Below are 15,000 nucleotides of genomic sequence, written 5' to 3' on the forward strand. Positions count from 1 at the left end.
ATCTTTCAATAAATAAAATCATGGCACAACATTACATTCAGGTTAATCAGTAAAGTCTGAACAAGCCCTAACTCCAAATTGGTTTTGGGATTATCACACTGTTAACCATCTGGGCATGCAGAGACTCTGAACCCGATCTCCAAATTGGTTTTGGAAATAAGTTAAACACAAAACGCTATGGATCGAACACTGCATGACTCATTTTCTTGCACAAGGAGTGAACCTGGTTGGCGCTTCACATTACTTAACTGTTGAACTCTCTAAACTGTAAGAAGCTTTCCGAGTGCAATCTGGATTAAGACTGTAAGCAAGACGCTGTCAGTGAGTGTGAAGCAGATTAGAGGTGACAGAGACGAGGAGAAACGAACGCTGACGATGCTGGAGCGCTCTCCCTCGTGTGACTCGAGTTACAGAGAGCTATTTTGTGTTTTTTGTCATGCTGCGATAATAAAATGTAGACCAAAAGACTTTAAGATAATCAAATCCAGCACTGTGCAAACCATGTAATCTCTGTGGACTGAATCATTTTAGTGAATCTATTGGTTCAGATGAATTCACTAGTTGATTCACAGATTCTTGTCTTCATTGTACTGAAATATTTCGTGAAATGCTGTGGTTTTATTCATTGGGACTTTTCTAGTTTCTAGTGACTGTAGTTCAGATGGTGATTTTTGTAGCTGTGACTGTAAATGATCTCGTTTGGAACATAATGTCTATATAATAGTTATATTAATTGTTTGAAGCGGTTTGTATACAATGGAAGCGCAACCTTTAGCGTTCATTCTGTGCTTTTGTTCTCTCGCTCTGTAAAAGTCACCTTATTGTGGCGTGATGCATGAAACAACAATGTGGGGGGGATTTTTCAGGTTTAAAAATAAGCTGACCGTTCTTCCGGCATGAGGACCTGGAGCACAAAAACAAGCCTGATTGTCTTCATTCCATCAGGAGACGAGCAGAGCGCTTGATTCAGATGATGTGTGTAACTCAGACTGTGTCATGTGTGTATTTAATGTCTCGTGTGTTTGGAGCATTTCTCTAGTTTAGAACTAGCAGCTGAGATTGAACAGAACAATGAAATGTGTGTCTGCGTCATTCAGCTTCCTGTTAGCGTTAGTCAGGAGACTCTTTAAGTGCACTATTGACAGATTTAATGAGCGATGACACCTGTGTCCACCTCGCTATTCATTAAAGACACAAGAATGTCTGTGAAAATATGAAGATGCTAACGATGACGACGAGCAGACCTTCATGAGATCTGGGTTTGAATACATCTGTAAACACTGTCAAAGTGTAAAAAGAGAGGAGCGCAGATTGACTTCTGAACACGTGTGTCTGAGTGCTTTTGTTCATCAGCATCATTCAGGATTTCAGCTTGACTTTTACATTCATGCATTTCCAGACACTTTCATCCGAAGCGACTCGCATTGCAGTCAAAGTCTTGCTTTCCCTGGGAATCGAAACCGTATCACCCCTATGTTGCAAGCGAAACATAGTGTTTATTTTTGGCACTGTACAGTGTTGCACCTCTCCTGTAGTGGCTAATTATTTTTTTAAATGGTAAATATTACATGTAGTAAATGTTGCATTGCAGTGGTTAATATTGCATCTCTCAGTTTGTATCAGCTCATAAATACTGCATGAATAGCAGTTATAAAAGAATTATGAATACAGTTTCAGATTGTGCATCAGAGAGTTCAGTATGTTTCCCATCTTCAGAAAGAGTCACAGAAGCTTTCATTCAGAAATGTCTACACATCCTGTTCGTTCTGTGTCTGTTGATGGCATATTTTGGCTAATTTGATGATGTTTTTCTGCCTGTGTGACTGTAGTGTTCTCAGCTCTGTCCAACACTTTTACATCATTTCAATTTGCAGAGTTCCACTGATTTAAATCTTTGGAAATCTTCAGAATTGAAACTATGTAAAACTGCCGATAACAGCAGGGTGCGGTTATGAATGGCATGTAGTGTGTGTTAATGAGCAGCAGGGTGTGCCCTAGATAGGCAGCGTCAGGTGTTAGTGATGTAGTGTTGCTGGTTTTTCCCCCAGACACACACACACACACACACACACACTCAGATACAAGTACTGCATCAGGGCAGTGAGCAACAGATGAGAAGAAGTGACAGATACGGAGCATCTTCTGTTTGATGGACATTTTTACACTTAAAACTGGAAAAGTGGAGCATAAAAACCAGCAGATCTATCAGAGAATTAGGGAAAGAGATGTGACGAGCAGCAGAAGAGGAATATTATTGTTCATCTGCATGAAATGAGCAGCAGCACTGTAAGTGAGAATGTACTGTATGCACATAAAACCCCGTGAGGAGGATGTGGTGCGTTTGGTTCGATCTAAAGCCGTCCTGCACAGGAATCTGTGTGAACAGCTGTCCATTAGGTCAGTTATCTGTAAATCTGAACAGGAAGTAGTTTGAGTTTTGAAGACGTCTCATTCACATGCTGGAGAGATATGACCTCTAGACTGATGCTGCTTTGTCCCCATCGTCACCCGTGTGTTTCAGGGACTGCAGCCTCACCGCGATGAATGTTGAGTCCTGGGCGGACCCTCGGGACCCGCAGCCGGACTCTCCTGACCTCCCGACCCCGCAGCAGCCCGACAGCTTGTGCCTGGAGTCCTTCTGGAGCGAAGTGGAGACCATCCGGAGCGACTCGGAGCCGGACAGCAGCAGACGAGATTCCCGACAGTCCGAAGGTGAGGCCGAGACGCATCACACCGTCAGATGATACAGAGACGCACGCTGATGGAGTGACCGGAGTGTGTGTGTGTGTGTGTGTGTGTGTGTCAGACGGCGAGCAGGAGGAGCTCTGGCTGCAGGATGCTGGTTTGTCTCCGCTGGTAACAGGTGAAGAAGAGGACGTCGATAACGCCGTTCTGTTGTCGACTCTCACTAAGACTCAAGCAGCGGCGGTTCAGAGACGCATCGACTCGTACACCTGCTCGCTGCGCAAGAGGAACAAAACACCAGCACGACACGTCAGAGACGTCTTCGCTTCCCCCATTGCTCAGGTAACCAGGGGCCAGTTTTATTTTTTTATAATGATATTATAATGATATTTGATTTTGGATCCAGGGGCCATTCACACAGAATGCATTTTTCCATTCACTATTGCACTACTTTTCCATTGTATTTCTATGTAAACGTGCGAGACAGATGGGTTTGACCATTTTTTTCCCAGTTCCACTGCCCAAATGTCACATTTTCAAAGACAAGATGTCATTATATGTGAATGGCCCCTAAAAGTTTTGCAACATTTGATCTTTATAACAGCTGTGGCTTAAAAATCACGTTAATTTGAATATCATAAGGAATCTGATTTTCTTGCATCTTCTTCTTCATTGTACTGTGAGAACATCTTGACATCGAAACACATTCACACGTCCATAAAATCAGGTTTTATGGGCCGTTCATACATAACGCATTATTGCGTTTCATTGCATTACATGCACTTGATGGAAATCTTAGAGCACTGTGCGTGTGTCTTGTGTTTTTCACAGCATCTCGCACATTATACACCATTCTGAAAACACTGAGCTCAAGACAGACGTTCTTCAGCTTTTAAAAACATGTCTCATGGCCTTGTGTTCATTTTCATTCCACTGAACCAGCATCCAAATGTGTTCTGTGTGAATGGCCATCTTAATAAATAATAAAACTATGATTTGACCTCTTTGATAATGAAATGCACAGCTGACATGTGTCAGATTTGCTGATCAGCTTAAATAATTGTACTGGTTGTGTAACGGCAGAAGGACAGTAAGTGTGTGGAGGAACAGTCAGTCGTGGCATTTGTAAAGGCCTGTATGCGCTCGTGCTCCACAGCACACAATACACACTCACGTCATGTCAGATCATATCAGCGCATCTGAATAAAGCCTTGAGTTCTGTTCATCACACACACACAGATAACACATCTCATGTGTGTGTGTGTGTGTGTGAGAGTCTAACTATTTGTTTTCTATTCAGTCAGCAGTTGAGACACACAACAGCGAACCTGACACACACAGAAACATGGAGAGTGTGACAAAGACACAACGATCAGGTACAAACACACACACACATACACACACTGCCTCTTTTCTATTGGCTGAGAAGCTAATAAGATTATCTAATAACATAATTAAAACCCTGGTAACCAACCACAACACTCTAGCGGTTGTGCAGAGATACTTTGTGTGTTTGATTAGGGAGATGTCTAAAATGTGCACCGTTGGGGGTTCTCCTTGATCAGGATTGGGAACCAATGCACTACAGCATCATGATCGTAATGGTTCATTATTCTGTTCATTATTCTGTGATATTTTCAGCTGCAGATCTTCACCTGTCACATCTATTAATATAAGAGCGAATGTGTGTTTAATAAACATTCAAATGTTTCAGATTCAGAGAGATGAGCAGTGATTATACATGAGCTCTTTGAACACAAGATGCAATTTCCGGCCTTTTCACATGGAAATCATATTCAAATGGATCAGATAGTGAACGCTTCCCGCTGTCAATGGAAGGGCCATTAACAGCGTTTGTGTGTGTGTGTGTGTGTAGCTGTCAGCAGTCAGGAGACTCAAGGGCTGCAGATGGATGAGATCTTTATCACAGACGTGGCTTATTGTGAACAAGCGGCCATCTTACTGAAACAAGCCAAACTACCACAAAACAACATTAGCCAGTGCAGGAGAGACGACGGAGCTCTGCCGGTGAGACTCACTGTCTGCCTGTTACACACCATAACAACACACTCAAAACACCACAGCAACCGCATAACAGCACTCGCTGTCCTCCTGTCTACAGTTACACACCATAGCAACCGCATAACAACACTCACTGTCCTCCTGTCTACAGTTACACAACATAAAAACAAACCAAAAAGCACCACAGCAACCGCATAACAGCACTCGCTGTCCTCCTGTCTACAGTTACACACCATAGCAACACACTCAAAATACAACAGCAACCACATAAACAGCACTTGCTGTCCTCCTGTCTACAGTTACACACCATAGCAACACACTAAAAACACCACAGCAACCGCATAACATCACTCACTGTCCTCCTGTCTACAGTTACACACCATAGCAACACACTAAAAACACCATAGCAACCGCATAACAACACTCACTGTCCTCCTGTCTACAGTTACACACCATAGCAACACACTCAAAACACCACAGAAACCGCATAACAGCACTCACTGTCCTCCTGTCTACAGTTACACACCATAGCAACACACTCAAAACACCACGGCAACCGCATAACAGCACTCACTGTCCTCCTGTCTACAGTTACACAACATAGCAACACACTCAAAAACACCACAGCAACCGCATAACAACACTCACTGTCCTCCTGTCTACAGTTACACAACATAGCAACACACTCAAAACACCACAGCAACCGCATAACATCACTCGCTGTCCTCCTGTCTACAGTTACACACCATAGCAACACACTCAAAATACAACAGCAACCACATAACAGCACTTACTGTCCTCCTGTCTATAGTTACACAACATAGCAACACACTCAAAACACCACAGCAACCGCATAACAACACTCACTGTCCTCCTGTCTACAGTTACACACCATAGCAACACACTCAAAACACCACAGCAACCGCATAACAGCACTCGCTGTCCAACAATAAACACTCACAAAACAAAACAAAACACTCAAAACACCACAGCAACCGCATAACAACACTCACTGTCCTCCTGTCTACAGTTACACACCCATAGCAACACACTCAAAACACCACGGCAACCGCATAACAGCACTCACTGTCCTCCTGTCTACAGTTACACACCATAGCAACACACTCAAAATACAACAGCAACCACATAACAGCACTTACTGTCCTCCTGTCTACAGTTACACACCATAGCAACACACTCAAAACACCACAGCAACCGCATAATAGCACTCGCTGTCCTCCTGTCTACAGTTACACACCATAACAACACACTCAAAACACCACAGCAACCGCATAACAGCACTCGCTGTCCTCCTGTCTACAGTTACACACCATAGCAACACACTCAAAACACCACAGCAACCGCATAACAACACTCGCTGTCCTCCTGTCTACAGTTACACACCATAGCAACACACTCAAAACACCACCGCATAACAACACTCACTGTCCTCCTGTCTACAGTTACACAACATAGCAACACACTCAAAACACCACAGCAACCGCATAACAACACTCGCTGTCCTCCTGTCTACAGTTACACACCATAGCAACACACTCAAAACACCACAGCAACCGCATAACAACACTCGCTGTTCTCCTGTCTACAGTTTACACACCATAGCAACACACACTCAAAACACCACAGCAACCGCATAATAGCACTCGCTGTCCTCCTGTCTACAGTTACACACCATAGCAACACACTCAAAACACCACAGCAACCGCATAACAACACTCACTGTCCTCCTGTCTACAGTTACACACCATAGCAACACACTCAAAACACCACACCAACCACAACCACACAGCAACATTTACTGTCTCCCTGTTACAGACCATAGCAAGACACTAAACACTGCTCAGAACACCATAGCAACTGCATAGCAACACACTAAGAAGAACCACTCATAACACCATAGCAACTGCATAGCAACACACTAAGAAGAACCACTCAGAACACCATAGCAACTGCATAGCAACACACTAAGAAGAACCACTCATAACACCATAGAAAGTGCATAGCAACACACTGAAAATTACACACCATAGCAACCACATAGCAACACTCACTGTCTGCCTGTCTGCAGTTACACACCATAGCAACACACTGAGAACTGCTCAGAATACCATAGCAACCACATAGCAACACACTGAGAACTGCTCAGAATACCATAGCAACCACATAGCAACACATTAAGAAGAACCACTCAGAACACCATAGCAACTGCATAGCAACACACTAAGAAGAACCACTCATAACACCATAGAAAGTGCATAGCAACCACACTGAAAATTACACACCATAGCAACCACATAGCAACACTCACTGTCTGCCTGACTGCAGTTACACACCATAGCAACACACTGAGAACTGCTCAGAATACCATAGCAACCACATAGCAACACACTGAAAACTGCTCAGAACACCATAGCAACTGCATAGCAACACACTAAGAAGAACCACTCATAACACCATAGAAAGTGCATAGCAACACACTGAAAATTACACACCATAGCAACACACTGAGAACTGCTCAGAATACCATAGCAACCACATAGCAACACACTGAAAACTGCTCAGAACACCATAGCAACCACACAGAAATATACTAAAAACCGTTCAGAACACCATAGCACACTAAGAACATGTACTGCATAGAAACTGCATAGCAACACTAAACACAGCCCAGAACACCATAGCAACCACATAGCAACACAGTAAGAAGAACCACTCGTAACACCATGGAAATCGCATAGCAACACGCCTAAAAATTGCTCAGAACACCATAGCAACCATACAGCAACACTCACTGTCTGCCTGTCTACTGTTACAGACAATAGCATCACATTAAACACTTCTCAGAACACCATAGCAACTGCATAGCAACACACTAAGAATAACCACTCGTAACACCATAGAAACTGCATAGCAATACCAAACACAGCCCAGAAACACCATAGCAACCACATAGCAACACAGTAAGAAGAACCACTCGTAACACCATGGAAATCGCATAGCAACACACTAAGAATTGCTCAGAACACCATAGCAACACTCACTGTCTGCCTGACTACTGTTACAGACAATAGCATCACATTAAACACTTCTCAGAACACCATAGTAACCACATAGCAACACAGTAAGAAGAACCACTCGTAACACCATGGAAATCGCATAGCAACACGCCTAAAAATTGCTCAGAACACCATAGCAACACTCACTGTCTGCCTGACTACTGTTACAGACAATAGCAATCACATTAAACACTTCTCAGAATACCATAGCAACCACATAGCAACACATTAAACACTGCTCTAGGCACCACAGCAACCGCATAGCAACACACTAAACACTGCTCGGAACACCATAGCAACTGCATAGCAACACACTAAGAATAACCACTCGTAACACCATAGAAACTGCATAGCAACACACTAAAAATTGCTCAGAACACCATAGCAACCATACAGCAACACTCACTGTCTGCCTGTCTACAGTTACACACCATAGCAACACACTAACTGCTCAGAACACCATAGCAACTGCGTAGCAACACACTAAGAAGAACCACTCATAACACCATAGAAAGTGCATAGCAACACACTAACTGCTCAGAACAACATAGCAACCACATGGCAACACTCACTGTCTGCCTGACTGCAGTTACACACCATAGCAACACACTGAGAACTGCTCAGAATACCATAGCAACCACATAGCAACACACTGAATACTGCTTAGAACACCATAGTAACCAAACAGCAACACTCGCTGTCTGCAGTTACACACCGTTGCAACACACTGAGAGCTGCTCAGAACACCATAGCAACCACATAGCAACACACTGAGAGCTGCTCAGAACACCATAGCAACCACACAGAAATATACTTAAAACCATTCAGGACACCATAGCACACTAAGAACATGTACTGCATAGAAACTGCATAGCAACACTAAACACAGCCCAGAACACCATAGCAACCATACAGCAACACTCACTGTCTGCCTGTCTGTCTCTCTGCAGTTATTGGCTGATGCTCATAATCTCAGTATGATAATAAAATCAAACCAGTGAACAGAGAGGGTGTGTAGCCCAGTCGTCTCACCTGCTGCTCTTCCCGTCTCTCTCTCTCTCCGTCTGTAGCGGGTCATCTGTCCGCAGTGCCGGCTGGGAGTGACGCGGGTGCTGGATCTTTCCCAGCAGGACATGAAGAAGGTCCGTCAGCTGGCTCTGATTGACATGACGGCGCTGTGTGACCTGCTGGGGCTCGAGGTCAAACGACACAAAACCTGCAAACGGAAAATCCCCGGTGAGCTTCCCGTCACATGACCACACTCATTCGGACCTGTGTGACCAATAATCAGAATCCTGTCGAATGTCTTCCTGTTTGTCAGAGAGCTGTTTGTTCGGCGTTCCTCTCGCCTCATTGGTGGAGAGCGATCAGAAGATCAAACCCAACACTCAGATCCCACTCTTCCTCCAAACAGTACGTCATGGCATCATTTCACCAATTCATTACTTTCAAACTATTATAATGGCACCTTAAAGTCGGCATGAAATGTAAAGGTGACACCTAATCACTTAAAGCCTTTATATATAAAAGTAATTTTAATGCAAAGATGATGCACCTTACAATGCATTTTATGATCTCATGAGTAACTGTAACCACAGTTACAATCGTTAATACTAATCTATTCATTGTTACACCCAAAAAAAATAAAATTAACCAAATAACTACAAAAAAACATAATCAATAACAACAAACAATAACGAATAGCTTTATAATGCATTATATAGTTACTAACTTACTAACATAACGAACACCTTTATAATTCATTATTCATAAAGGCTTTAAGTGTTATTAATGTGAATTCAACATATTTATTTGATCATATTGTAAGCAATTCATCATTTTTTAAACATGTTTTGACCGCATGTTTAACCAGAATGTTATAACCGGATCTTCCAGTGAAAATGGCTTTCCAATCATTCGGTGCTTTTAAACTCCGCCCCTACAAGCTCACATTTTAAAGCCACGCCCACACATCAACATCCAATCAACAACTGCACAGAACCAAGTCCCGGCCTACATTTTTCCTTTTTCGATAATCCGTCTTAGATGTGCGTCACCATACAGAAGAAAGATTGGCTGCTGCTTCCATTTCATCGAATTAAAATAAAACTCTTGGGTGTTTTGTACATGCTTGTCTTCTTCTCTCTGTTTCAGCTTCTGTCGTTTCTGGAGAAGAAGGGTCTCGATTCTGAAGGGATTCTGCGGGTGCCAGGGTCTCAGGCCAGAATCAAAGTAACATAAAACATTATTATCAAATAAGTATTAAAAGTATTGTGGTAGTACCATGGTATCCATTGAAGTACCATCTGACACCATTAGGGCTGGTTCACACAGACACGAGCACTGGGATGGGGAAAAATTCATTTTTTAAGTTTAACTTGAGCGCCATGTTTTTAGAACGCTGTTTCATGCGTGAGAAACAGCGCAACAGTGAAACACACTCGTCCAGCACTTGTTACAGAGAAAATCAAAGGGAAAAACACATTCTGTACGAATGGCTGCTTACTGTACCATGGTATAACCAGAGTATTTTTATGCATGACACGTGAAGAAGCGCTGTGTGAGTGTGTTTCGGCTCACAGTCGTCGTGTTGGTCGTAGGTGCTGCAGCAGAAGCTGGAGAACTCCTTTTACAGCGGTTCGTTCAGCTGGGACGAGGTCAGTCCGAATGACGCCGCCGCTCTGCTCAAGAAGTTCATCCGTGAACTCCCCGCGCCGCTGCTGACCGCCGAACACCTCAACAGCTTCAGCGCCGTCAGAGGTGTGTGAGGCACAGCTGCAGCTCTCACTGAGGTCCTGTATGTCGTATGGTGGTGTGTAGAGGTGTTGTGAATCTACATCACAGTAGCTGGACTTCACCAGAAGAAAAGACCAAAATACTCACTTGTTTATGGATGAACAGTCAAAGATTTGGTCTCTGATCTTATATATGATCTGATATTGTCTTGGTCTAATAATATTGGTATTATGTGTCATTGGTTACTTATAGAGTGAAAAGTCCGTTTGAGGAAGAATCATGTTTAAATTGTTTTCTACAGATATTGCAGACCTGAAGCAGAAGCTGCACATGTTGAATCTTCTTGTACTGCTGCTGCCGGAACCCAACAGAAACACACTGAAGGTACAAACCACACACACACATATGCACATACACACGCACACACACACACACACGCACACATATGCACACACACACACACACATACACACACCCACAAACACATACGCACGCACATACACACGCACACACACATACACACACACATACGCATGCACATACACACACACACACACACACACACACTCACACACATACGCAAATAAATGCGAACACATACGCACATACACACACACACACACGCACACATATGCACACACACACACACACATATACACACACACACATACGCAAATACATGCGAACACACACACACATAGGCACATACACACCCACAAACACACACACATACGCACGCACATACACACGCGCACACACACATACACATGCACATACACACACACACACATACGCATGCACATGCACACACACACACACACGCATACGCATGCACATACACACACACACACACACTCACACACACATACACACACACACACACGCACATACACACACACATACGCAAATACACATGCGCACACACACACACATACACATGCGCACACACACACATATGCACAAACACAAGTGCATACACACACACACACGCATGCGTACACACACACATATGCACATATACACACACTCGCGCACGCATACATATGCGCACACACACACACACAAACACACACGCCTTCCAACATGTCATAGACGTGACTCAACAGTAGTTACATAAGAGAAATTCATTAACACACTGAACGTTTGCTGTGTGTGTGTGTGTGTGTGTGTGTGAGTAAGAAAGTGTGTGTGTGTGTGTGTGTGTGTTTCACTCAAGCGTAACGCAGCTCACAGTCGGCTGTTTATATAACATGTCTCTCTGTGTTGAAGTGCTGCTGTTGATGAATGTTAAAAGTCACATGAAACGCTCTTCACAACCCAGTTCACTTCAAGAGATTGTTCAGCCAGAAATCATCATTCTGTCATCATTTACTCGCCCTCACATCACGTACTTTCTTCTGTGGAATACAAAAGGAGATACTTTGAAGAACCAAACAACACTGGAGCCCACTGACCTCCACTGAGACGACAAACACAGAGACATTTCTCAAAGTATCTTCCTCTGTGTTCCACAAAAGAGAGAAATTGTTTACGAATGAAACAAGAAGAGAATCTGCTGCAGATCTTATCCATGAGGAATTAATTGGATTATGAAGAGATACACTTTTTGCATGAGTTATACAGTGATATTTTGACTTCAGCTCAAGTTCAGTTTAAGGGTGTGTTTACGCTTTTGTAGTTTGGTTCTCTTGGTTCTTTTTTAACATCAAACCCAAAGATACCAAACAAAAGGCTTAAGGATGCAATCAATATTTAACTGGACAGCCCCTGTGGTGTATATTTCACAAACTTACTGAACATACAAATCAGTGCAGGCTGCTGGGATAAATGTGCTCGTGTGTGCAGTATATGGTGGTATTCATACCAAAAAAAAAAAAAAGGAGTAAAAGAACAAAAACAGTAACACCAACTCCTCCGTTGCACACGTACGTAGATCCGAACTGTAATGTGCAACAGAACCAGAAATTCTTGAGCATCTTGTAACAACACGTCCTGTTTTAAGTGTTTAGATGTCTTTGGTCTGCATTGCTTTCCATTCATGCATCAGTCAAACCACACGAGGGTTCGTTTGGAAGCAGATTTGTTTGCTTGTTTGGTGCAGACAGCAGCGTTCACACTTCAGTTCAAATGAACCGCACTAACAGAGCATTCGCACCAGGGTTCGGTTTAATCACGCGTAAACACACCGTAAGATGGAAGCGAGATTAATGTGTGAATGTGTGTTTCTCCAGGCGCTGCTGGAGTTCCTCAGTAAGGTGGTCCTGAGTGAGCGGCGTAACCGCATGAACCTGTGGGCCGTCTCCACCATCATGGCTCCAAACCTCTTCCTGCACAAAGCTGTTCCCAGTAAACTAGCGGTGGAAGGTCCAGAGAAGGGTCAGGCCGAGCGCGCGGCCGACATCATGAGACTCCTCGTCCGCTACCAGGACCTGCTGTGGACGGTAAAGATCTGGAGAACCCTCCGTCGCCATAGCATGATTTCATCTTCCCAGAGCGCTCAAGAGGGTTTGATCTGCTCTTCTGCAGGTTCCTAACTTCCTGTTGAGTCAGGTGAGGAAGCTGAACGAGAACAGCAGCCGTCGCTACCAGTTCTACGACAAACGCATCAAGCACCTGCTCAGGAAGATCCACACGGACAGCAGAGACAAACCCGACAAGAACTCGGGCGAGGTGAGAGAGAAGATCCCGAGCGTTTAACTGTCAGGCTGTTTGGATTAAATCAGTAAATGCTAATGCGAGTGGGAATAAGGAGGAAAAGAGCAACGTGAGAGGATGAGGAGATGATGGGATGATCCCTTTAGAGGCTTTAGTCTCAGAGATCACGACACACGCTTACAGGACCTGACAGAACACACGCTCCTACTCAACTAGAGATCATAACGTGAGCTTATGTGCTCTGAAACATCTCTGATGAATCTAGAAACAGAATCAACATCTAGACACTTATGCTGGACAGGAACATGAAGACATTTTGCATTAAGAAATTATTTTTTTAAAGAAAATGTTACAAACTTACATTGTAACATTATTTTCATGGCAGTTACGTTACATATTCTCATGCTCCTAAAAGTAAGCTTTGTTTATTATTTTATGATAGAATATTTTCAAATTAAATATATCTATAATGATAATATATATTAATATATATATATATTTTATTTTATTTTTTTGATGTGAAATGTGGCATGAGCTACAATGTTTTCTTGATTTTTAGCTCATATTGATCAGTTATTGATAAATTGTTTCCTTCTCTCGTGTGTGTGTGTGTGTGTGCGCGCGCGCGTGTGTGCGTGTGTGTGTGTGTGTGTGTGTGTGAGATCAGCAGTGTCGTACTGTAAAGATCCAGCTGGCTGATGTGAGTTTCTCGATGGAGTTTCGTCTCACTATTAATTCTCGTGCTTCAGACCTGATGTCACAGTTTTATAAAGAACTACACACCTCTGACAACAGCAGGGGACTCCTGAAACGGTATGAACACACACACACACACACACACACACACACACAAACACCTGTAATGAAAATTATTTAGATTTATATTTTTTACTTTTTTTTCCCCTCACAGAAATGGTTCAACAACCTACCCGGACTGTGCCATCTATGAAGTGGGTGGGAATATCGGTAAGGTATTTTTTCTATTTATTTATTTTTTTTAAATGTAATATACAAGGAATGAGAAAAAACACAAACCATGGTTATTATAGTTAACAAAAACTAAAACCATAAAAACATTTTACTTGAAATAAAATGAATGTTAACTGAAATATTGAAAACTTTAGCTAGATGCCAAAGAAACATTTCCAATTAACATAAAATTAAACACTAAAAAAAAAAAAAAACAAAAACATAAAATTTTATATATTTATAAATAAATTGAAAATAAACTACACAAATGACACAAAACTAATTATTATAAACAAATATATATAAACAAATTAAAATAATTGTATTATTTTAAAATTAAACTTTAACTAAAATAAATTGAAAATGGGAAATAAAAAAATAAAATAAAATATAAAAAAAATAGTATTTCATTGATACTAAAATACACTGATACAAACTTGCACATCAGAAATTAGTAGAACTTTTATAACAACATAAATATATGAAATGGAAAGACTGACATAACAAGAAGCATATATGGAGGATGAATAAATCTTATGAAATAAACTCCTTGTGTGTGTAAACATGGCAATAAAGCGCATTCTGACTTCTGGATAAATTCCTTTTTTAGTTTCGTACGATTGCCACATGGTTTTCAAATGGAACTGTATTTACACTCTCAATAAGAAAACAATACTGTAATATTTATATTATTATCATATATATTAACCCTCTGGGTTTATTTTTGTTAGTTAAATATAAAATCATGGTTCTGTTTCATTTGATGTTCACAGATAGATAGAACAGCTTTTACAATATCAAAAAGACAACAATATAGTATATATTTAGATTATAATGTACATTATATATTTTTGTA

The 15,000-nt window shown here is 42.0% G+C and overlaps 1 protein-coding gene across 3 annotated transcripts in view; it reads left to right on the forward strand.

The window, feature by feature from the left end:
• Positions 1-15,000, forward strand: part of LOC109060459 (rho GTPase-activating protein 40) — a 20,874-nt gene that overhangs the window by 5,369 nt on the left and 505 nt on the right. For 2 of the 3 annotated variants that reach the window (XM_042758995.1, XM_042758993.1), the window contains exons 2-14: positions 2,522-2,712; positions 2,807-3,027; positions 3,986-4,061; positions 4,562-4,713; positions 8,855-9,020; positions 9,106-9,197; positions 9,939-10,016; positions 10,385-10,544; positions 10,822-10,904; positions 12,752-12,961; positions 13,047-13,190; positions 13,843-13,988; positions 14,086-14,141. In XM_042758995.1, coding sequence (XP_042614929.1) covers positions 2,541-2,712; positions 2,807-3,027; positions 3,986-4,061; positions 4,562-4,713; positions 8,855-9,020; positions 9,106-9,197; positions 9,939-10,016; positions 10,385-10,544; positions 10,822-10,904; positions 12,752-12,961; positions 13,047-13,190; positions 13,843-13,988; positions 14,086-14,141 — 1,756 coding nt within the window. In that variant the 5' untranslated portion in view covers positions 2,522-2,540. The remainder of the gene's footprint in view (positions 1-2,521; positions 2,713-2,806; positions 3,028-3,985; positions 4,062-4,561; positions 4,714-8,854; positions 9,021-9,105; positions 9,198-9,938; positions 10,017-10,384; positions 10,545-10,821; positions 10,905-12,751; positions 12,962-13,046; positions 13,191-13,842; positions 13,989-14,085; positions 14,142-15,000) is intronic. The other variant, XM_042758994.1, reaches the window with a different exon arrangement.

Source organism: Cyprinus carpio, chromosome A6, assembly GCF_018340385.1.
Source record: "Cyprinus carpio isolate SPL01 chromosome A6, ASM1834038v1, whole genome shotgun sequence".
In the NCBI taxonomy this organism is placed as follows: domain Eukaryota; kingdom Metazoa; phylum Chordata; class Actinopteri; order Cypriniformes; family Cyprinidae; genus Cyprinus; species Cyprinus carpio.